Consider the following 21,583-nt stretch of genomic DNA (forward strand, 5'->3'; position numbering starts at 1 on the left):
GGTCTTTTCAGATAGAAAGCAACACCCGAAGCACTCTCGGGTCTTTCTCCCTGCCCTCTGGCTCGAAGTCCCTCGGATGCTCGGGAACGGGCCTCCAACTCGTTTCAACAAACATTTAGTAAGCACCTACAGTTTGCCAGGCGCCGTTCGAGTGCATATGCTTAAGCTAGGCGATAGGGGTGGGAAATGAGCTCGACCGCCTTGCCCAGGTGCCTTTGCTCTCTCGCTCGCTCGCTTGGCTGGTCGGCCCCCTGGAGTTCTAGGGGACCCAGGGCACCGTGCGGTTCCCTGGGATTCAGTTTCACAGGGTGCATAGCTCCCTGGGGTCGATCTTCCCCCTTGAACTCCCTCCCCCTCGGCCTGTGGGCCAGCTCACCTCGATGGAGAGACCCGGGACAAGCCCGCCCTCCTGACCCCCCCCCCCCCCAGCCTCAGTCCTCTCTCCCATTTCTCGGGTGCGGCGCGCCAGACTCCTCCAGCCCCGGGGCCCAAGGTCACAGGCGCAATCCCCCGGTCGAACCCCATCATCCCTGGGTCTGCCCACTACCCCATCCCGAGAACAGGGAGCCTGGCTTGGCGGGAGGGGGAAGGAGAGGGGAGGGAGGGAGATGCCGGCCCCAGAAAACCGGTCCCCGGGCGTCTGGCGGCAGCGGCCAGGAAACGCCTGCCCCGCTCCCGCCGCTCCCCCCCCCCCCTCTCCCCCGCTCTCCCCCCGCCCCCTGCAGTCCCCGCACAGACTCACTGCGAGGGCGCCTCCAAGGTTACCAGGGGGTTGGGGGTGGGGGGAGAGGCTTTGCTCACTCAGCGCTGCTGCAGCCGCCGCCGCCGCCGCACCCGGGAGAGGGGGGTGGATGAGACCCAGGGAAACTGGGGGTCCGGGTCTGGGAGAGAAAAGCCGAAATCCTCACGAAAACGCGTCGGGAGCGCAGAGACTAGGAACAGGGGTGGTCAGGCTGGGAGGGAGAGAAGGAGGGAACCAGCTTGGGGTGGGGAAAAGGGGGAGGAAGCCGCGGGATCCCCCATCCCTGCCTCCTCCCGCTAGCCCAGGGCGCCCAGAGAGCCGGGGTCAGGCGAGGTCCCTGCAGGGGGGCCAAAGGGGGGAGGGGGCGGGGGCAGAGGCAGCGCCTGTAGTCCCCCCCCCCCAAGCCCCAGGACCCGCGGGAGCCAGGCTGAGGGAATAGGGGTGGGGTGGGGGGAGACAAGTCTAGCAAGCAGCCCAGCCTACGGAGGAAACTGAGTAAATTAAAGGAGCTGTTATTTCAGGCGCGGAAATTTAAAAATATTTGGACAGGAAGAGAAAAGAAAAGAAACCGTAGCAAGGAGGAGGAGGAAAAAAAAACAGCCCTACTATAACTAACGGTTTTGAAAGTCCTCCACACCCCCTTTTTTCCCTCCCTCCCCCTGCATCCCCCTCTCCTCCCCCCAACCCCCCCGCAACGCAGGCTGCCTCTCTTCACCCGGAGAGGAGAGGGAGGGAGGGAGAATTGGAGAGAAAGAGAGAAGCCAAGAGCCTGGGGAGGGACAGAAGAAGCACCGAGCTCCCATGCCGACCCTGCTTAAGCCCGGGCCTAGAAATGCTCCCCTAGGAGGAAGCTCTTAGGACTTAGGTTCGAATCCTGCCTTTGCCACTTGCTTTACCATTTCCTAGCTATTTGACCCCAGGGAAGCTCCTTTTCTCCTCTGGGCCTTAGTTTCCTCTTCTCTAAAGGAAGGAAGAGCTTGGTTAGATTATCTCCAAGGTCTTTTCCAGCTCTAAGCCTTTGGTCTTCAACAGAGCAGCTACGACAAAAGGGCAAGGGTTAGTCTGAATTCTGACTTGGGTAAGGGGAGCTCATCCTTTTGGACTTTCCCAAGGGAGTGTGCTCCTTACCCTGTCTGGCCTGAGAATTTTCTTCTGAGACAAAACCAAAGGTTCTCTATGCGTCCTCCCCGGCCCCATCTCTCTCCTTGGTCCTGGTCGCCTTCCTTTCATTCCGGGCAGCAAGGCAAGCTGTGGTTGCGGCTTATTATCCTCATTCAGCTCGGTGGTCAGTCTGGTGGTGGATAATTTCTACCTGGGCTCAAAGATGAGGAAACCTCTGTGTATTTGGAGAGGACGGGACCGCCCTAGCTCCTTCCTGCTTCTTCCCCGGCAGGTTTGTTTCGAACCGCATCAGGGAAATGGACAGGATCCCAAAGCTCATTCAGTCCTTCCTCCAGGACTTATTCCCTTCAGCTTGTTCTCCAACCTCTCGCGTCATCTCTCCTCAGAAAATGAGGAATCTTGGCGATGGCACCTGGGAGCTGTAGCGATCCTATCGATGGGTCTTTGACCTCTCTGGCTCAGGAGGTTTAACCCTGCCGCTGTGCCCCCCAACACAGAACACGCAGCCCTCTGGCCAGTGCAAGGGCTAGACCTGCTTTGGTGCTTCTTCCAGGCATATTCCGGCATTGGGGAGATATGAAGCGGAGAAGCCTTGTTCTTGGCTTCCTACATAGCTTTTCTCGGAGCCCTTCGTCCTTCTCATCCTCCCCAGCCCCAGGTTATCATCCCCAGCCCCGGCCTCTACCAGGGATCCAGCCGGCCCTCAGGCGCTCCAGGCTGTCCCCTCCCTTCCAGTTCCATCCTGCTGCTCCAGCCTGTGGAGAGCAGCTGGATTTCCGCCCACCCTGCTCCCTCGGCACGATGTTCAGTCTTTCTTACACGTTGCAGTATTTTCATGAGCCCGAATAATGCATCTTATCGAGTCTTCTGAAAGATCGAATCATGACTTCCCTTACTTCCTAAAGAAGACCACACCAGTCATTTCTAAAATACTGAGATGAGCAAAGTGATTTCTGTACAAAGCAGCAGAGTCATGGAGCGATTTCAAATGTCAACTTCAGGCTGTTGAAAGAAAACAGCTCCCTTCACACGCCCCCCCCCCCCCCCAACACTCAGTTTCTGCCACCTGAGTTCAAACCAGTGGCATGGAGACTCTTTGCTGGGCCTACTACAGCTTGCAAAATTTGCCTGGGAATTATACTTGGGATCTTTAAGAAGGGGGAGGGAGGCAGTTTTGCAGTATGAAAAACCCTGGCTACTGGAGTGAAAAAAAAAATCCAGATAAGTCAATTAAAGTCTACTTTAAATTGAGAATACTCCTTCATTACTAAATGATTAGGTAGTGTAGGGAGGGCTTAGTTCGAGTGTTTAAAATCATTTTCTTTGGCTTAGAAAATAAGCAGCTCATTCAAATACTGTCAGTTTGCACAGATAGAAATAGTCTAAGTGAGTGTGATTTGTATTCTGGGTATCTGTTCTTAACTAAAGGTTAGTGATGCTTTGGCTCTATAAATTTATGCTCCAATTCCAATTCTGTTTTGGTTTGTTTGTTTCTTTGAGGAGTGTGTGAGAGAGTGAGTGAGTGGGTGTCAGGGTAACACTTACAAGTTTAGTTTAATTTGATGAAGTGTTAGAAGTGACCTACTTTGGTGGCTGAGCATATAGAGAATAGGATGGAGCTGGCTGCTTTGCTTTAAGACAGTACCTTGAGGTTGCTAGGTCAGGATGATTAAAAGCTTTCTCCTTGTGATTTTTACACTCATGGATAATCACTGACTCAGTCCTGTTTGCCTTCGCTCAGTCCCAACTGTATTCAGGAAGCCATCTAGCATTAGCAGAAGTTGCTTGTCCTTTATTGAAGCTTAACATATTTTTGAGGGGGGAGGGAATTTTTTTTTCCAGGATAGGAGGTGAACTGGATTTCCCACAGACCATCCTTTGGCTTAGGCTAACGCTCCTACTAGAAGGGGGACAATTTGTTTCAAATAGGGAGGAGCTTCAAAGACAACGCTTCTGAACTGCAAGGACAGCTAGAAGTAAGTAACCAGACCCATCGAAACAAACACACCCTGACCAGTTCCATAAGTTCATTTTGTAAAGAAAACTAGCCCTGGTTAGCCACCAGATTCTTTCCTTAGCACAGTGCCTGGTACAAAAGATAAAAAAATAAAAGAGCTTAATAAGTGCTGTTGCTTTGCTTTTTATAAAAACAAAACAAAACAAAACAAATCTGCACCCTCATCGTGAAGACAGTGCCATTTATAGACATCTGTTTCTTTTATTTTTACATCCTTACCTTCTGTTTTAGTATCAATTCTAAGACAGAAGAGTGGCAAGGGTTAAAGTGTCATACACAGAGTCGCAGAGCTAGAAAGTGTCAGGGGTCAAATTTGAACCCAGGTCTTCCCAACTCTAAGTACTGCCTAGTTGCCCCAAGGTCTATTTATTTTACACAGTTGCCTCCATTTATAGTTGCAATTCAGAGAATAATTTTGAGAATGGCTTCATGTTTGGCTTGAGGTATTGCCGAACTTACTGCTTACAGGCAGCATCTGTACCCATACATGAGTTCAGTGCTCATCCAACATTTTTGAGATTTGCTGAAACTGAGGACAAATCAGAGCTGGCCTCTTTCTTATAGGGCATGCAGTGCAGCCTTTGGAAACCAAACTCCTTGAAGTCCATTTCATTCTGAGAAGTGATTTTAAAGTGAAAAATGCCTTAAGAACAAGCCTCCGCGGGGGGCAGGGAAGACTGCAGGGGTTTTCTATAGCTACAATATATCTTTTTATCACTCCTCTGTATCAGGGACTTGTCCTTGACCCCATAGCAACTATTTCTGTCTTAAGAGAATCTCAGAAAAATTAGCACAACCTTGTGGAAAAGAGTTTGAAGAGATTCTCCACTGGGGACAGTGCCACCCCCCCCCCCCATTCTCTTTCAGGGATGGGGGGGGGGCTGGAGAAAGGAAGAGCTGAACTGAATGTAGAATAGAGAGTTGGAAAGATGTCTAAACTGAATTAAGGGCTAGAAGAAGCCTAGTCTTTAGGATCTTGGCTCTTTTTCCATCTATCACCTGATCAAATCACTTCCCCTCTTGGGGCTTTTTTTTTTTTTTGGCTTCTGTAAGAGGAGAAGGAAGGCCTCTATGACCTTCTAGCTCTAAGTTCTGTGTGCTCACTCCCTTGAGCCTCAGTTTCCTTGACTGCAAAATGAAAGGGTGGCACAGAGATAATTTGTAAAGTCTTTGCCAGTTCTAGGATCCACCAAATAAACTCTCTCACACTTTGAATATAGAAAGCTTTCCTGGGCTTTATATCATAGCAGAGGGCAAAGGAAAGTAAGTGGGAGTGGAGGAAGAAATCACCGAAAACATTTGTCCCATTTTAAAAGAGTTTTAATTAGGAAAAAGAAGCATCAGAATATAGATTCTTTGAAAACGAAGTTGCAAAGTAGGGGGAATAGGCTAGAGGACCAGAGGCATAGGGAGGCGATGGCTGAGGTGGGCTAAGGCTGGAAATGAGGAAGGAAGAGACTCTCCATTCCAGAGGAGGAGGCCAAAGCGGTTTTGCAGGCAGATATTAGGTCTTTGGGGTGGGGGGGAGGGTAGAGGAGGGAGGAGGGGGTGTTTGCAGGCAAATTGGAATCCTTTTTAAATATATTCATAATTTTTTCTTAGAATCCCACCTCTGCTCCGTAGTTTGAGGCTTTGACTATTTGCTTAAAAGGCAGTGGGAGAGCGCAGCAATCCCGGCATGCACGCACGCACACACGCACGCAAACAGTCAGACTGGGCAGCTGAACACCGAGGGCAGGTGGGGCAGGAGTCGGAGCAGCAGCCGGCCTGGCCTTGGGACCTCTAGGGCGGCTCGGCGGCTGCGGCGGGCCCCATGTCGCCTGGGCCCCGGGCCGCGTCGTCGGGCCGGCCGGCCTCCAGCAGTCGGACCACAGCGTCTCGACGGTAGAGGCGGGCCACGTCGCAAGCGGTGTCGCCCTGGTGGTTCCGGTGGTCCACTCTACAGGCTGTGTGTCGGAGAAGGAACTCCACGACGGGCAGGTGGCCCTCGCGGGCTGCCAGGTGCAGCGGCAGGTTGCCCTCGCTGTCTTCCACGTTCACGTCGGCCTGGAACTCCAGAAGAGTCTGTAAGGTGTCCAGAAAGCCGGCCCGGGCAGCGTCGTGCAGGACCGCGAAGCCTGTGCGGTCCTTCAGGTCTGGATTGGCGCCGCGCAGCAGAAGCCTCCGAGCGATCTCGGGGTTTCCGAGCTTCATCACCTGGGGACAACAGAAAGACAGGCGGTGGGCTCCTTCAAGGTTCTCGCCAAGCCATCAGTTGGGCTGGGCTCGCTTACTTTACCCAGGAGGACAGCATTAAGGCGTCAGTGTTGGTAATGGTTCCTGAGAATACTGATTAGGACAAAAAAAGTGTCATTATCTTTGCTGGGATGGGAGGGCCGGAACCTGCTGAAATACTGCCTGGGGAAGAGAGAAAAATCCCGGGGGCTGGACTCTCCCAGGCGCCGGGTTTTAGCATCTCTAAATCGAACCATCTCAGCTTTGCGCTTGGACTTTTCCTAGCTGGAGGGACTTCCCCCTCTGAGCTTGCTTTCTCATTCGTGAAATGGTCACAACAATACTTGTATCTCCTCGCTGGGCTCACATTTGTGGGCCAAATGCTTCATAAATCTTCAAGTGCCATAGAAATGGAAGATATGGTGCTTATTATTATTTTGAAAAGTTCTACAGTTGAATGACCGATAGAAGATCTTAGGCTGCTATACAATAGCAAATTCATCACAGCAAAAAGCTTTGCAGCCAGGGCCAGGGACCCAAAAAAAAAAAAAGAGCTGAAAATGTTAGTGAGAAATTATTTCTTGATTTCCAAAGAGGTGAATAAAAATACACTGCTGGAATCTAGTGTTAAAAGCAGAATTACTAAGAAATTCTGCATTAGAGGATGGCTAAAGTTCCTTCCAGCTCTCAATCCAGAATACTTAAGAATTGTGTAATTTCCATTTCATTAAGCTTACGAAATGAAAGAGATTGTGGGACTGATTATTGTAAGTAAAGAATGTCAATCTTTATTCTTGTTCAAGCTGAAAAAATTGCATCTGGTGATACACAAAAGGGGTGACATTTTCTGGGCCCCAAGAGTAAAAACAGCCATTTGGGTGACTTCCTTAAACAACAAAGTAAGTGCTCACAGTGTTAGGTTTCATTCCATCACCCAATATTAGAATATACTGTGTTTAAAAAAAAATCCCAAACGATCTAATTTTCTTAACCTCTGATTTTCAAAATAAAAGCATAGCTCAGAGTACAAGGATTCTTGATTTCTTTTTCCATTTTATGTCGACCAATCACTTTCTAGTGAGTAGAAGATGCATCTTCTACTCAGAAACCTCTATTCCCAAAGAAAGTGTAAACGATGGTTGAGACATTCACTAATTTAGAAAGCTTCCTCCCTTTCGATTATATATCTCAACTAATCCAAACCAAACTGTCTGTTTGTGTTTGAGAGGAAACTACAGGCACTCTGACCAGTGTTCTTTCAAATAATACAAATAAAAACACACTCACTACTGGTCATTTTTACAAAGTGCTGCTTGTTTTCCAAAGTTCTAACTGACCACTTGAGTTTCAAACGGGTGATTTGAAAGAAAAGATGAGATTATTGTCTCCTCTGAGTCCTGTGTGTCTTAAACTATTGTTTTCCCTTCTTATATAATCACTTGGTGGTCCTTCCTCTGCTTTCCCTTAGTCCCAGTAGTCCAGGCAGTAAGGAATAGCTGTTGTCAATTACTGCTAATGTTTCACATCAAAACTAAGGCTTAATAATTGGTTTTTGCACACAAATGGTTCACTTTGCAAGTTTCCACAGACATATGCTAGGTATCTATTGTTGTGTATGAACCTCTTTCACTGTGCTAAGAAGGCCTACATCCACTGGCTCTCATTAGTGGTGTTCTAAAGTCACATTATGTTGGATTGCATCATACAAAACACAAAATATAGATTCTTGGTTCTGGAAAATAGTCTCTCATTGATAATCCAGAAAATGTCAACAAGTGAAAAATCTTTATTATATTCAGGTAGACAAGTAAGTATTATGTTTCTATTTATAATCTGTTGGAAAACACCCCGAAATTGAGCTCCTTCTGAAAAGGAGCATTGCTTTGACTGGTAATAATCCCTAATTAACTAATGGAGGTAAAATATATTAAAGATGCAAAACGTAAAGTCAGTGCTCACTGAAGACAACAGGACATTAACCTTTTCCTTAACCACAACACTATTGCCTGTTTTAGACTTACTTTTGGAGGCAAAGATTAAAACCCAGCACAAGGCTATTGTTGTTTTTTTAAAAATAAGTCCTCTGAAATAACATTTTGAGTCACAAAACCTGACCTAACCCATATTGGTGATCACGAGGGTACTGGGAGTTTGAGTCAGTGTTAAGAAGAGAAAGAGACATGAGGAGACACAGACACCTTAGAGCTTTTGAAGAACAAATCTGCAACTCAGGCCTTGCCATTAATATCCCAATTTGGAAATCAACATTGGAAAGGGGTGGGGGGAGTTACTGCAATTATATTAAGTTAATATAATTGTGAAAGGAAAATTTCCATCTCCCCTTAGCAAATAATAGCAATATTAGAAGCTGCTTAGAAAAAGTTCTCTCAAGTTATATCACTACTCCCAGTTCAAGATTATATATAACGAAAATAAATCTACACACTCTTGCATGGATTTTTTGTTTTGGGGAAGAGTAGGTGTATGTCATCAAATCAGGCAAGATTAAGCTTCAATAAATGAGTATTAGTATCCTGATTAGTATGTTGACTGTAAACAACATTGTATTCTTTTCTAGAAACTGACCCCAAGCTAGGTCCTTGGCAGATTTAACAGTGAAATTCTCCCTGTCTTTCTGTAATGACCTAAGGGTTGGCTAGCCGTTTTTTGGGAATATAATTCAAATATCCCTTTCCCTTCTAGGTTTCTATAATATTTAGATTTTCAACAGAAAATCCTTTTAATCTGTTCAGTGTGTGTCATTTTGGGGAGCCTACCTTTCTCTGGAGCAGAGTTAGAAGGAAAAAATCAGGACAATCGTATCTCTTTCCTCTCAATCTCTCTGAAATCACAAACAGGAAAGATTTTTCGTGTCCATGCATAAACTCGAAGAAAACTAAATATTTTTTGCAGGGTCCTGGGATCCTGATTTTCAGCTTAAAAGAGTCCATGGACTCATGTGCCAACAGCTATCTCCTGCTACTTAAATTCCTAAATTCTGGGTCTGAAAGCAAACACTCCAAACCCCCGAAAGACTAGGGCTCAAGTGAAACATTTCGTAACGTAGATTGTTAGAACATTAGGAGAAATACAGGGACTATTTTAGAAAACGCTTTTGCTTTTTGTCTCTTTTCATGCACATCGCGGTATTATTCAGGGAAGCTGAGGAAAAAAAAAAACTCCCCACCACCATGCAATCAGGTACACTAAATAGTTGGTACTTGGGCGCATTTAGGCTGTTGTCGGTAAATCTCAGGAACCCGCCGGCGCTCAGCCCCTGGCCGATCCGTAAAGTCGCCTTTTCCCCGGGGTTGCCTTGTGAATGGGCGGGTGGCAGGCAGCTCGGCGGCAGCGGCGATCGCAGCCGCGTTAACTGTGAAATGGACATCGCGCCCCAGGGCTGGGAGCTAGGGGCCAGGAGCTGCCGGGCGGTAGATGAAACCCTCCCAGCTCCCCAAAGGGCAGGCTCCTGGGAGGCAGGAGACGAGAGTGAACCTGGGAGCCAGTTATTGGGGCAAAGCAGACCAAATCACTCATAGCAGTGTGTTGACTTCAGATAATCATCATTGAGACGTGTTTACAGATCTGCTTCGAGCAACCTCAGCGCTGGAAGGGCTCCTGGGGAGCACTGCCCGGCCTCGGCCCCCAAACGCCCCCCGAAAACTAGGCGAGACCTGCCACCTCCCTGAGACTGACTAGGTTATTGGCTTTGGCGAGTTTATTCCAAGTACGTCATTGGGGGGAGTTGGGTCGACTTAAAGTTTAGATCTAAAATATGGCAACCGGCTCCGTCTCAAAAAGAGTGGGATTGGAGACCCCGGCCAGCTCCCTGGCTGTCGCTCCCCCAGCCCTGTTCCCGGAGGGACGCAGCCTCGGGGACCTGTTTCCCCCACCTCTCGGGATACCAACCTGCAGCGCCGTCCTTCCAAATCCATTTTCTGCATTGGCGCTCACATTATTTTGCAACAAATTAGTGAGTTGCTCTAGGTCGCCCCTGGCAGCTGCGGACGCCAGCTCGTTCCCCAAAGGCTCGGCCATTCTTTAGGGTCCTGACGATCGGGAAAAGATGAGTTAGTCGGGTCCCCCCCCTGCTCCTAACCAGGCTGCATGATGGCATCGGAGCCTGACAGAAGGGCTGGGATGGTTAATCTTCGGGAGTGAGCTCGGTGTAGTAAATACTAGTAAGATCTGCCTGCCAAGAGCCCGCCCCTCGATTCACACGTGATTATTCAGCAAAACGGAGCTATTGGAGGGGGGCTTTGCTTCTCGCTCTCTCTCTTAACCCCTAGGAAGAATTCCGCGGATGTCGACCCAGAGACACCCAGGCATAGCCAGCCTTGCGAACTGCTGGCAACTGCATGCCTCGAAGATCGGCAGGCAGCTGTCATACGTGTTCCATATATGTAGAGACCTGGCCCCTACCAGCTATGAGCCCGAAGACCCAGCGGGCTAGAGCGGAGCGAAACAGGAGCCATAGGAGACCCAGAGAGGCAAGTGAAAAGAAGAGAGAGAGAAAAGACGGAGAGGAGGAAAAACATCAATAACCCACCCTGATTCACAGCGACGACTCGAGCCTCAGAAGCTGCTGCAGCAGCGGCGGCGGCAGCGGTGGCGGCTGCGGCGGCGGCTCGGGCTCCAGCTCCCGCTCCAGGGCAAAGCTAGTGTCGGGCGGCGGGACTGTTTCTCCATCCATCCGGGGTGCCAAGCCGCGGCCGGCGGGGAAGACCAGGCTGGTGCCGAAGCTCTCACTCCCAAAGGGTTCAAGTAAAGTAGTGAGCTTGGGGAGTTTCGCGGCCAGGAGCCCGGCGGCCCTCAAGGCTTTCCTCCGGGGCTCGGTGCGTCGGTCCTTTGGCAGCTAGGGGCAGGTTCCGCAGCCCGCCGAGAGAGCAGTCACAGCCCAGCCGAGCCTCCCAGGCTGGGGGCATTGGGCGCCGCGCAGTCCCCGGGGGCGCCCTGGCTGCCTTTGGCAAGTTCCAGGCCGCCTCATCTTGCCGGACCCGGGCGGAGGGCTGCTGGCGAGTCTCTCCTAGCTTTTGGCTGCTGCTGGGCAGGACGGACACCGGACAGGTCGAGGAGCGGGCACTGGAGCCCCGCAGCCTCCCCCTTGAGACCTGGGGCCGCCGGCAGTGGCCACTTCCCGCTTACAGCCCGGCGGGCTAGCTTTCCAGCCTTCGAACGCTGAGGCCCATCGAGGCTTCCTCCCACCTTCGAGGCGCCGGGGGGCTCAGGACACGTCCGGTTGGCACTCCTAGCTCTGACTCCCCCGGGTACTTTCGCTCTTCCCGGGCTCCAGCGGCCGCTAGTTCCTTCTCTCCGACTCGGGCTCCGGCTTCGGCTTGGGCTCCAGATCCCGCCTGGCTTGCCTTGGCTCGGTTGAGCCCCGGGCCCGGCCCGGCCTCAGGTCCGGGTCTCCGCTGTTCGCTCTGCTCGCCTTGACAGTTAGCCCGGAGGCTTCGGTTTCCCCCGGCCCAGACAGGGGCTGCCGCTGCCCGGCGGGCACTGTCCCTGCTCCCCTTCAGCGATCGGCCAGGCCGGGAAGCTTCGCTGGGCTCCCAGAAGGCAGGAGCCGAGCTCAGGCTGCCCGCCGCCGCCGCTGCCGCTGCTGCCTGCAAAGTCGGGGCCGGTTTCTTCTTTTTTTTTTCCGACCTCATCAGCTTTTTTTGAAATGAAAAAAAATTGAGCGCTTTTTGAGTTGAAAAACCCGCCCCCATTTTAACGGCACAGTTTTAAGGAGGCTCCACGGAGTTAGCTAGTCCAGGGAGCGGGAAGGCCCGGCACCGCCCACGCCCCGCCCCGCGCTCACTGCTCCTCCCCTCCCCCTTTCCTTGGCCAGAGGCAGCCCAGTCGCCCCGCAGCCCAGTCGCCCCGCAGCCCTGCCGGCCGGGTTGCCAGGCCCCAGCTGGAAGCTCTACGAGCCGCGCGGCTGGGCGATGTTGGGCTGCGCGGGGTTAGACTGGCAGTGCTGGGCAGGACTGGGCCGGGCCGGGCTGCCCCGGGCAGTGCCAAGATGGACAGAGCTGGGCTCTGCTTAACCGGGCCGGGCAGGGAATGGGCGGCCCAGATTCTCTCTTGCGGGCTCTGTAGTCGAACTCTGTCAGTGCCCAAGGAGCCCCTGGAGGGAGAGGGGAGGACAGAGAGACGGGCAGAGTACCCGGGGGCGGCAGAGGTCTTTGGCCCTGCGACTCGCCGCTGGGGTGGGGGAGAGGCGGACGGCCAGCCAAAGCGGCGAGGAAGGCTTGGGCGGGAGTTGTGGCCGGACCGGCCTCCTCGGGGCAGCCGGTTTTTCGCCGGGGTGGAGCGACGGGCGGCCGAGAGCTCAGCCAAGCTCCCTTCCTCCTCTCCCCCAGGAGAGCCCGGCAGTGCCAGCCCCGCACCTGCCCAGGAGGCAGGATGGGCGATCAGCGGGGGTCTTGGGTGAAACAAGCGCGCAGAAGAGGAGGCAGAATGACCCTCTTGGCGAAAAGCCAGGCCCTGGGACGGGGCCAAAGTTTAAGAGAACTTGATGGATTAGCTCTGAAACCGTCGTTTCTTACTTATGTCAAGGACCAGAAACCCTGAAAAGGGAAGGGGGGAGGGGGGAGGAGAGGGAAATGGGGGAAGGGCTAGACCTAGTTCGTCTGGAGGCCGCTGATGTAGTTTTCCAGTAAGGCGCATTTTGCTGGAGTTCACAATCCTTCCTTTGAGTTTCTGGTTCTTTCTTTTCTTCCTCTATTCTGCAGAGAGGAAGCTCTCCCTTAACTATTTTAGCTATGGGAGATGACAACTCTCTTGGGCCTTGTTTTGGGCATACAATAATGCAGAGGTTTTCTCTTTCAAATGGATAAAGTCACTGACCTACTTACTGCGTTCTATCATTTTGTGTCCTTAAAACACACACACACCCCTTGTCTGTATGAAACAGCCCCCTGCTCAGAGGGATCTTTACAAAAACAAACAAACAGGTGATTCTGTATTGGCGTGGCCTGCCAGCACCCAAATCATATCCAAACACAGACAGGCCTCTGGCAGCGTCAGACTGTGTCACCCTGGTGTCAACTGTCCCAGTAAGAATAAAACTCACCAGAAATGTTTGTGTGCTTCCCAAATAGCCAGCTTTACCTGGCAACCAAGGGCAAGTCAGTCCTCAGAAGGAGAGATTGGGAGAAGGAAGAGTTTTTTTCCTCTCTGAATTATAAAAGCAAAATGATGTGTAGCTTTGTCCTCTGACAGATTGGGCATCCAGTTGGCCACTTCAGATGGGTTAGGTTTTTCTTTCTCTAATATTTACTTGGATTAAAGTATCTGGGTCACTTTTGTCAGAAGTATAGTTCCAGTTAATGGGAATATATGTATAATAAGTCACTTAATGATTATGGGATAATTACCATACAATCTTTTACAACCAAGAGATGTGAATTGCTGTTCACTGATAAGTAATTAGCATTAGTCGAGCTAAAAGTTGTTTTCTCTGGCTTAAAACTGTTTCCTTGCTTAAGACAGGATGTTACAGCTTTGAGGAGGCTTGCTAAATTATGTCTGCTATAAAAGACCTGTTTCCATGTTGAATTAATGACCAAGGACATTTTATGGTTATTGAATATGCCCATAGAAGTGATCGTGAATGGGAAATATCACACAATAACACATCAATGAAAGACCTTGGCAACTTGATCTTCAAATATCTATTATTGGGGAAAGGGAATGTGTAACTGTGCTCACAGGGGGCAGAATTAGGATCAGTGGGTGAAAACAGCTTAATCAAATCTCAGGAGCCAAAGAGATCATCCCATTTTACAATGAGGGATTTGAACTGAGGTGTGTAAAGGTTAATGGACTTGCCCACAGACACATAAGTACTGAGTAGCAGAGATCAAATTGGAATTGAAGTGCTCTAGGTCTAAATTCAGCATCTTTCCTCCCATACAAATCCCACTACCCCTCAGGAAAGAACTTTGTAATTATCAGAGCTGTTCACAAATGGAATGTGCTGTTTTATGAGGTAGTGAGTTTCTTGTCACAAGAATTACTCATTCCAAAGCTGGCTGGTCACCTCTAAGGGAGGTTGTAGAGTGAATTCTTCCTATCGGGCAGGACCTACTAACTCTGTGGGTTCTTTGCTTCTAAATACAGAAAGCTATCTCAAGTCAAGTATCATAAACTTACCTCTATTAAGAGAAGGCTGCAAATCCCAGGCATTATGGGATTGATAACCTTTACTGTTTGATAATCTTCACCACCCCCTATTTCCAAGTAAACCCTCTAACGTGATGCAACTGGTAGCTTTTGATATGGCTACAATACTCTCTCCCAGGGCCAAAATGTACGTCCTGTATTTGGGACTAAATACCACACCAGTAAGAACCCTTTCTTAATTTTCTAAAGATTATAATCATCATATTGTTAGGAGTCTCTAGAAAACACAGTAAATAATTTCATTTTATTCTTTGTCCTTAAAGATTCAAGCCTGCAAAGCCCTTTTGTTCATTCGTTAGCATTTCATTTCTTCATCCTGTCCTGAAGGCTTCTTTTGGGTTGCCTTTTGAGATCCCCCAGTAGATGGCCAACAGATCATGTGGCCATAACTGGCCTTTTTTTGTTTCTTAAGTGCAGGCCTCTTTATTTTTCTTAGACTGAGGAACTTCTCATTCTTTGGTAAGAACACTGTTTTCTTACCAAAATGAAAATAAAAGTGTTCAATACGATCTTCAATAGCTTAACAAATAATAATGACTGATGGTTTTTTAAAAATAGGCCTTCATTCTGAAAACATTTTTACCTCCATGATATTATCTAAGCCTCAGAACTTAGGCAGGGCAGATATGAGCGTGTTCCTTTTATTTTTTAACTTACCTTCTGTCAATATCATTTCTTAAAAAACAGAAAACAACAGTGGCAAGAGCTACGCAAGCAGAATTAAGAGGTTTGCCCAGGGTCACACAGCTAGGAAGTGTCTGAGGCCAGATTTGAACCTAAGACCTCCCACCTCTAGGCCTGCCACTGTGCTACCTAGTTGCCCCAGGCATGTCCCTTTTATGGATAGGAGACTGAGGCTTCAAAAAAGTGAACTACTTTATCCAACCAAACTTACACAGCTGGACAGTGGAAAACCTGGTACTAGAACTCAGGTCTTCTGACTCAGATTCATTATTTTCATATTTTCCTCCTACCCCTATTATCATAGCTGCCTCTCTGAATTGGAGGGCTCTAGTAGAACATCATGACAAGAAGAGGGATATTTTCATTTGGTCTGGATCTAAAGTGCAAACAGCATTGGTGTTAGTATGCCTTACTCCACATTTATGAAGGAAGGAGGAACTAGTTAGATAAAAAGGCAATCTATGTGTATACTTGGAAGAAAGAGGGAAAGCAGGAAAAATGCTTTTGAAAGAGGATCAGGAGGGAGAATCTGGGTAGCTCAGTGAATTGAGAGCCAGGCCTAGAGATGGGGGGTCCTGGGTTCAAATCTGGCCTCAGACACTTCCTAGCTGGGTGACCCTGGGCAAGTCACTTGACCCCCATGGCCTAGTCCTGACCACTCTTCTGCCTTGGAGCCAATACACAGTATTGACTCCAAGACAGAAGGTAAGGGTTAAAAAAAATGAAAAAAAAAAAAGAGAATCAGGAGGGGCAGTTAGGTGGCTTAGTGGATATAGAGCCAGGCCTGGAGATGTGACTTACCACTCTTATGCCTTGGAAACAATAGTTAGTATTGATTCTAAGATGGAAGGTAAGGGTTTAAGAAAGAAAGAAAGAACCAGGAAAAGGGGGAAAATGAGTCATGAATTTCTTTTTAAAAATTCTATTTTGATGAAGTCACACTACTGAATTTATTTTCATGGACTTGATAAGTAGGGGTTGTACACAATGACTTCTCAGGTATTTGTGGTCAGCAAACTCTGAGATCTATTCCTGTGGGAGATATGAAGCTTGTGATTTCTTTTAAGAAGAAAGTCCTGAAAAAATGGAAACTGCTCATTGCTTCTGATTTGGTGTTTATGTTCCTTTCCTTCCTTTTTTCAAGAGTATAAAGTCACTGTGACTGCAGATACTTCCTAGCTGTGTGGCCCTGGGCAAGTCATTTAACCTCAATTGCCTAGCCTATACTACTCTTTTGTCATAGAATTGATACTAGGACAGAAGCTAAGGGTTTTTAAGTCAGTGTGGATCCTGGGACCCCAAGCATTGATTGTCAGGTCAGAGGAAGAAAGAATTACACTTTGGAAGTCCATGTGAACTTTGCCCTATAGACTCAATTAAACTCAATAACTACTTACTTAGTACTTTTTTCTTTCTTTTTAAAAACTCTTACTTTCTGTCCTATAACAACTCTAAGACTAGGCAATTGGGGTTAAGTGACTTGCCCAGGGTCACACAGCTAGGAAGGTTCTAAGGCTGGATTTGAACCCAGACCCTTTTGACTGCAGGTCTGGTGCTCTATCCTACATTGTTATCTATCTGCCCCTTATGCAGTACATTCTATATGGTGGACATAGTTCTAGAAACTAGAGGGCTTTAACAAAGACATAAGTCGTCACAAAGTCCTTCTCATTTTATTGGAGATTTATAGACATTGCACAGATGAAACCATGTGAGAAAACATGACAGTTTATAATAAAGTTCTGCTTCTTATGGTATTAATTACCATAATTAATGGAGAGGGAGAGATCAATGTTCATTCATTCTTTCACTTATTCAATAAGTGTTTTATTAAGTTCTTATTATGTGCCGGGAATTGTGTTAGGTGTTGTAGTCAAACAGACAAGAACTTAAATTGTCCTAGTCTTTAAGGAATTTTTATCAGTGAAACTAATATATATGGAGAAAGAGAGAGAAGGAAATGCAAAAATATAGATTAACTAATTTCTCAGTGATTTGAAGGACACTGACACTGAGGGAGATCAGACTAGGCTTCAAGTAGTGGTATTTAGGCTGAGGCTTTTTTGTTTTTTTAAAACCCTTACTTTCTATTTTAGAATCAATACTGTGAGTTGATTTCAAGGCAGAAGAGCAGTAAGGGCTAGGTAATGGGGGTTAAGTGCCTTGTCCAGGGTCACACAGCTAGGAAGTGTCTGAGGCAAGATTTGAACCCAGGACTTGAACTCTAAGCCTGGCTCTCAATCCCCTGAGCCACCCAGCTGACCTAGGCTAACACATTAAGGAAGATTCACATTCTAAGAGGGACTTGAGGACAGGACTTGAGTAAAGAGAGACTTCTAGGCTAGCCTGGGCCAGCTTTAAGAAATGAGAAGGCCAATGCCTGGAATATCCTGTGCCTGAGCAGTAGTCACTAGAAATATAATAATAGTAATAAGAAGTCAATAGGAGAATGATAACGTTATACTGGAGCTAGAGCTACTGATTGGATAAAAAGAGGAGAGAGGATAAAGTTTAGGAGAACTCCAATCTAGCAGACCTGGGGGACCAGGAGAATGGTTGTGGATTCAGTGTATAATGGACAAAACACCAGCCTTGGAGTTGAGATGCCTCCGTTTTATTCCCAGATCTTCCATATATACACAAATATATATTATATATATTTATATACACAAAAGGGTCTTGTTACAGACCCTCCCCCCCAGCCTCAGTTTCCTTATGTATAAAGTGGAGACCTCAGGACTCAAAGGGTTTTTGTGAGGAAAAACACTTTGTAACTCTTAAAAGAATTGTAGAAACAAGGTATTGAATGAAACCATCAGGCACTAAATGCCAGAGAGCTGTTAAGAGTCTTGGTTGTTATGATGAAGGCTTTATGAGGGCAGTAGACCCTGAGCTAGCCTTAAGACATTGTAATAACTCAACGGTTGCAACCTTTCTGTTTTATAAAACATTTTCATACTTGCTTTGTCGAGTGATCTTCAGAATACCCCTGTGGGCTGGTCAGAAATCTTTTTTTATACCCATTTGGCTGGGGATAAAACAGGCCCAGAGAGAATAAGTGATTTATTTGCTCAAACACCTAGATAGCAGAACTTGACCTGAGCCTTTTGATTCATCCTGCAATTCTCTCATAAACATTCTATACTGGTACATCTTAGAAAGGTGGTGGAGAAAAAGTGTTTGTGTGTGTGCATGTGCGGGCTCTGGTATGGGTGGTGGTTGGGGAGCATTGGGGTGTGGAGAACAGTGTGAAACCTGGTCACTGAAGCACATCCAGGCCACTGTAGAGGAAGAAAAGTTTTGGAGATGGCATTAATCTAGTCTTTCTCTGAGTATGACTTATGAGAAAAAGCACGTGATTATACAGCAACAGCATTGTAATTTAAGTTTTAGATACATGTGTTTTTTCCTTTAATCTTAGGAGTCCTGCCTAATTTCTCTATTTAGATTCTATTGCTTCCTGGGCACCTATTCATTTCACAACACAATATAAGCCAATCAACCAAGCATTTTACATTAAACCAACAAGGGGTTTCCCCTGTTTCAGGCAAATTAGACATTCCACAGAGAATTTTTCTTTTTAATTTTGCAGCTTGAAAATCTGGTCCACTAGTGTCTGATTGAGATTTCAAGCAGTGGCTGTACTTTGAACACATTCTCTATGCCACTATACAGGTAAGAAACGGCAAAACTGAATTTGTTTGCAGGAACTTATAAATTCTCAGTGGAAAGTCAATGTTCTTCCCTTCCAGGAAGCTAGTGGTTTGCAAAGTTAAACTTAAATCCATTCCCAGGTCATCTTCTCCATAACCCCCAGTCACCATTACAGGCCTTCAAGCTTCATTGCACATGGTCATTGGCTGTTCTAGCCTTCAAACTGGTCTTGATTTCTGACCATTTGTCAAATTTAAGGCACAAGTCACCAGGCCTTTACTGATTCAAAGAGAGCAATGGAGAGAACCTGTTCGCCTGCATGGGCTCAGGTTTTCCCTTGTTAAGGAGAAGTGTCCATTCCGTCACAGCTGCAGTGGGATGGGGGGGGGGGAGGTGGGAGGAGTCTTGGAAGCACCTCTAATTCTCAGACATAGAACACTACCCAAGTGACCTTGGACAAGGTAGTCAAGCCACCTGCCTGGGCCTCAGTTTCCCCATTTGTAAAATAAAGGAGTACTGGACAGCTTCCCAGGTTCCCTCCAAAGCTAACACTGGGATTCTCTTTGGAAAGGAGATAGCAGTTCTCCTACGTAGGGTCCTAGATCTGAGGCTGGAATGGACCTCAGGCAATCCTTGGTCCAAAGCTCTCGTTTTACAGATAGAGAAACTGAGTAAAAGGGGCCGAGTCGGAAGCCCAGGTGTCCGGGGTCCAGCCCCTGTGCGCCATCGTCTGGAGCCCACGGAGGGAGACAGCATCTACGGGGCTGCTACCCTCACTAGCACCGGGCGAACTCCTCGGGCTCGGTCGGGAGTGAAGGGTCGCAAAGTAAAAAAACGAGAGGGAGCCACAGGTTTGGCGAGCGGGCCAAAAAGGAGAGGGAGCGACAATACGTGCACGCACGTATTGCGTGCCTGCGTGCGCGCACGGCTCCAGCGGCGAGAGGGCTCCACCCCCCTCTTCTCCGGATCCCGGAAAGACGTCGCTCCGCCCATCGCAGGCGACGCTTGACAGGAGGTCGGTCACGTGGCAGCCGCAAAGCGACGCTTTGCGACCCCAATGACAGGCAAAATGTGCGACAGCGGCGGCGCCGGCCAACCAGGGGAGGAGGCGGCGGCGGCGGCGGCCGAGGAGGCTGAGGCAGAAGCAGTGGAGGTAGCGGCGGGGACGGAGCCGGAGCTAGAACCGGGCAGCGAGCAGAGCCAAGGAGGAGAAGGAGGAAAAGCCGGAGCCGGCGGCGGCGTCTGAGAAGGCGGCGGAGGAGCCGGAACCGAGGCCAGGGTAGCGCCGGGGCCGCCGGGGAGGGGGCGCGGGGAGGGCCCGGCTTGGCTCGGCTTCGCGGCCCGTAGCGGGCCATGAGCTCCTAGGCCCAGGCCCCCTCCCCGAGACCCCGTCCCGGCCAGACCCGGCTTGAGCAGCCGCAGTCCGAGCAGACGCCACCGCCACAGCAGCCGTAGCCCCAGTCAAGGGGCCGTAGGAGGCGGCCATGGCGTCCAACATGGACCGGGAGATGATCCTGGCCGACTTCCAGGTGAAGGGCCTGGGCATAGGAGGGAGGGAGCGAGGGAGGGCGCAGGACCCCCGCCCTACTGCCCTACCAGTAGCCCATCCTCATGTCCTCCTTCCATCCTCCCCCCACCCTTGCTTTCTCCTCGGCCCCTGTGCTGTCCTGTCTCCTCCTTCCTCGAGGGGTTCCCTTCTGTTCTTCTTGGCTATTCCCTTCTCCCTTCCCTGGGTGTCTCTTTTTCTCCTCTCTGGGTGTTCCCTCCTTTCCACTCTGGGGGCTCCTCTTCACCTCTCTGGCTATTTCCTCCTCTCCTCTCTTGGTGTCCCCTCCTTCCCTGTCTGGGTATCCCTTTCTCCTATCTCGGGGAGTTCTTTCTTGCTCCACTCTGGGTGTCCTCTACTCCTCTCCCTGGATTCCCCCTCCTCCCCTCTCTGGGGGCTCTCTCTTACTCCCTCAGGGTACCTTCTACTGATCTTCCTGTATGCCTCCTCCCCTGGGTTTTCCCTCCTTCCCTCTCTGGTTGTCCCCTCCTTCCCTCTCTTCGTCCTCTCTCCTACCCCTTTTGGGTATACCCTCCTTCCTCTTTTGGGATCTCTCTCCCTTCCCCAAGACATCTTCATTTCTTGTCTTGATTCTCCACCTTCCCTTTCTTCGACCCTCTCCAGCTCCCTTCCTGGTTCAAGTCTTTCTCTTCCTGTTGTCTCTTTACCCCTACCACCTCTTTCTGGTACCCCTTCCTTTTCTGTCCCAATACCTCTTGCTTTCACCTTCCCCCCTCCCCCTCCAGATCCTTCTTCCATGACACCTTCTCCCTTACCATTCTCCTCTGCACCAGCTTGCTCCCTGCTACTCCCCACCCTTTGTTTTTTCCTCTTCTGATATCTTAGGGGTGCTTGGAGAGAAAATATGTGTGTTAGTGCTATCCCCAGAGAAAGGAGAGGAGGGGGAAAAGATTCTTGGAGACATGGGTAAGTGAGGAAGAAAAGCTCTTAATGTATGTACCATCCTCAAGTACAGGCCCCCAAAAAGTGATTTGGGATACCACAAGGCTGGCTTTCTGTGGATTGAGGGGCCAGTGATAGAGAAGGGAGAAAAACTGACTGAGAACCATTCTTTAATCCTTCTTCAATACCTAGCTTCAATTTTGAACTCTTATTTGGAATTAGTAAATTACTTCTAGACCTTTTCTTTGATGATAGCTTTCCCCCCCAGCAATACATTACATGTGGGATCACTTCCTTTTCTCTTCCTTTATCCAGAAGTACTTTTTCAATCCTAAATGCAGAAAATTGGGATGAGCCAACTTTGAAGTCTTTAGTGCCACTGATATATCTCATCAAAGCCTTTTAAAAGCTGAAAGCTGATATTATCATTAAAGAGGGGTAGTTATTTTTGAAATGGCACAGCAAAGTTCTGTGAACATCACTGTGTTTCTCAAATTTTTCCGTCAAAGAGTGATGAAAATCTTTTCCA

General features: G+C 48.8%; 2 protein-coding genes across 4 annotated transcripts in view; one reads left to right on the forward strand and one right to left on the reverse strand.

Moving 5' to 3' along the window:
* Positions 1-5,179: 5,179 nt before the first annotated feature.
* CDKN2C (cyclin dependent kinase inhibitor 2C) lies at positions 5,180-10,778 on the reverse strand. Its single transcript, XM_001373132.3, has 3 exons — positions 10,645-10,778; positions 10,005-10,144; positions 5,180-6,077 (listed from the first exon to the last, which is right to left on the reverse strand). The coding sequence occupies exons 2-3, from the start codon at positions 10,131-10,133 to the stop codon at positions 5,664-5,666; spliced, it is 543 nt and encodes a 180-aa protein (XP_001373169.1). The 5' UTR covers positions 10,134-10,144; positions 10,645-10,778; the 3' UTR covers positions 5,180-5,663.
* Positions 10,779-19,994: 9,216 nt separating this feature from the next.
* The window catches only part of FAF1 (Fas associated factor 1), a 438,628-nt gene continuing 437,039 nt past the window's right edge, over positions 19,995-21,583 (forward strand). The window contains exon 1 of one of the 3 annotated variants that reach the window (XM_056815169.1): positions 19,995-20,134. Coding sequence is in view for 1 of the 3 variants with exons in the window: in XM_007480191.3 (XP_007480253.1) it covers positions 20,090-20,134 (45 nt within the window). In the remaining 2 variants the exon portion in view is untranslated. The remainder of the gene's footprint in view (positions 20,135-21,583) is intronic. The other 2 variants (XM_007480191.3, XM_016429780.2) reach the window with 2 other exon arrangements.

The sequence above is a fragment of the Monodelphis domestica genome, chromosome 2 (assembly GCF_027887165.1).
Source record: "Monodelphis domestica isolate mMonDom1 chromosome 2, mMonDom1.pri, whole genome shotgun sequence".
NCBI lineage: Eukaryota > Metazoa > Chordata > Mammalia > Didelphimorphia > Didelphidae > Monodelphis > Monodelphis domestica.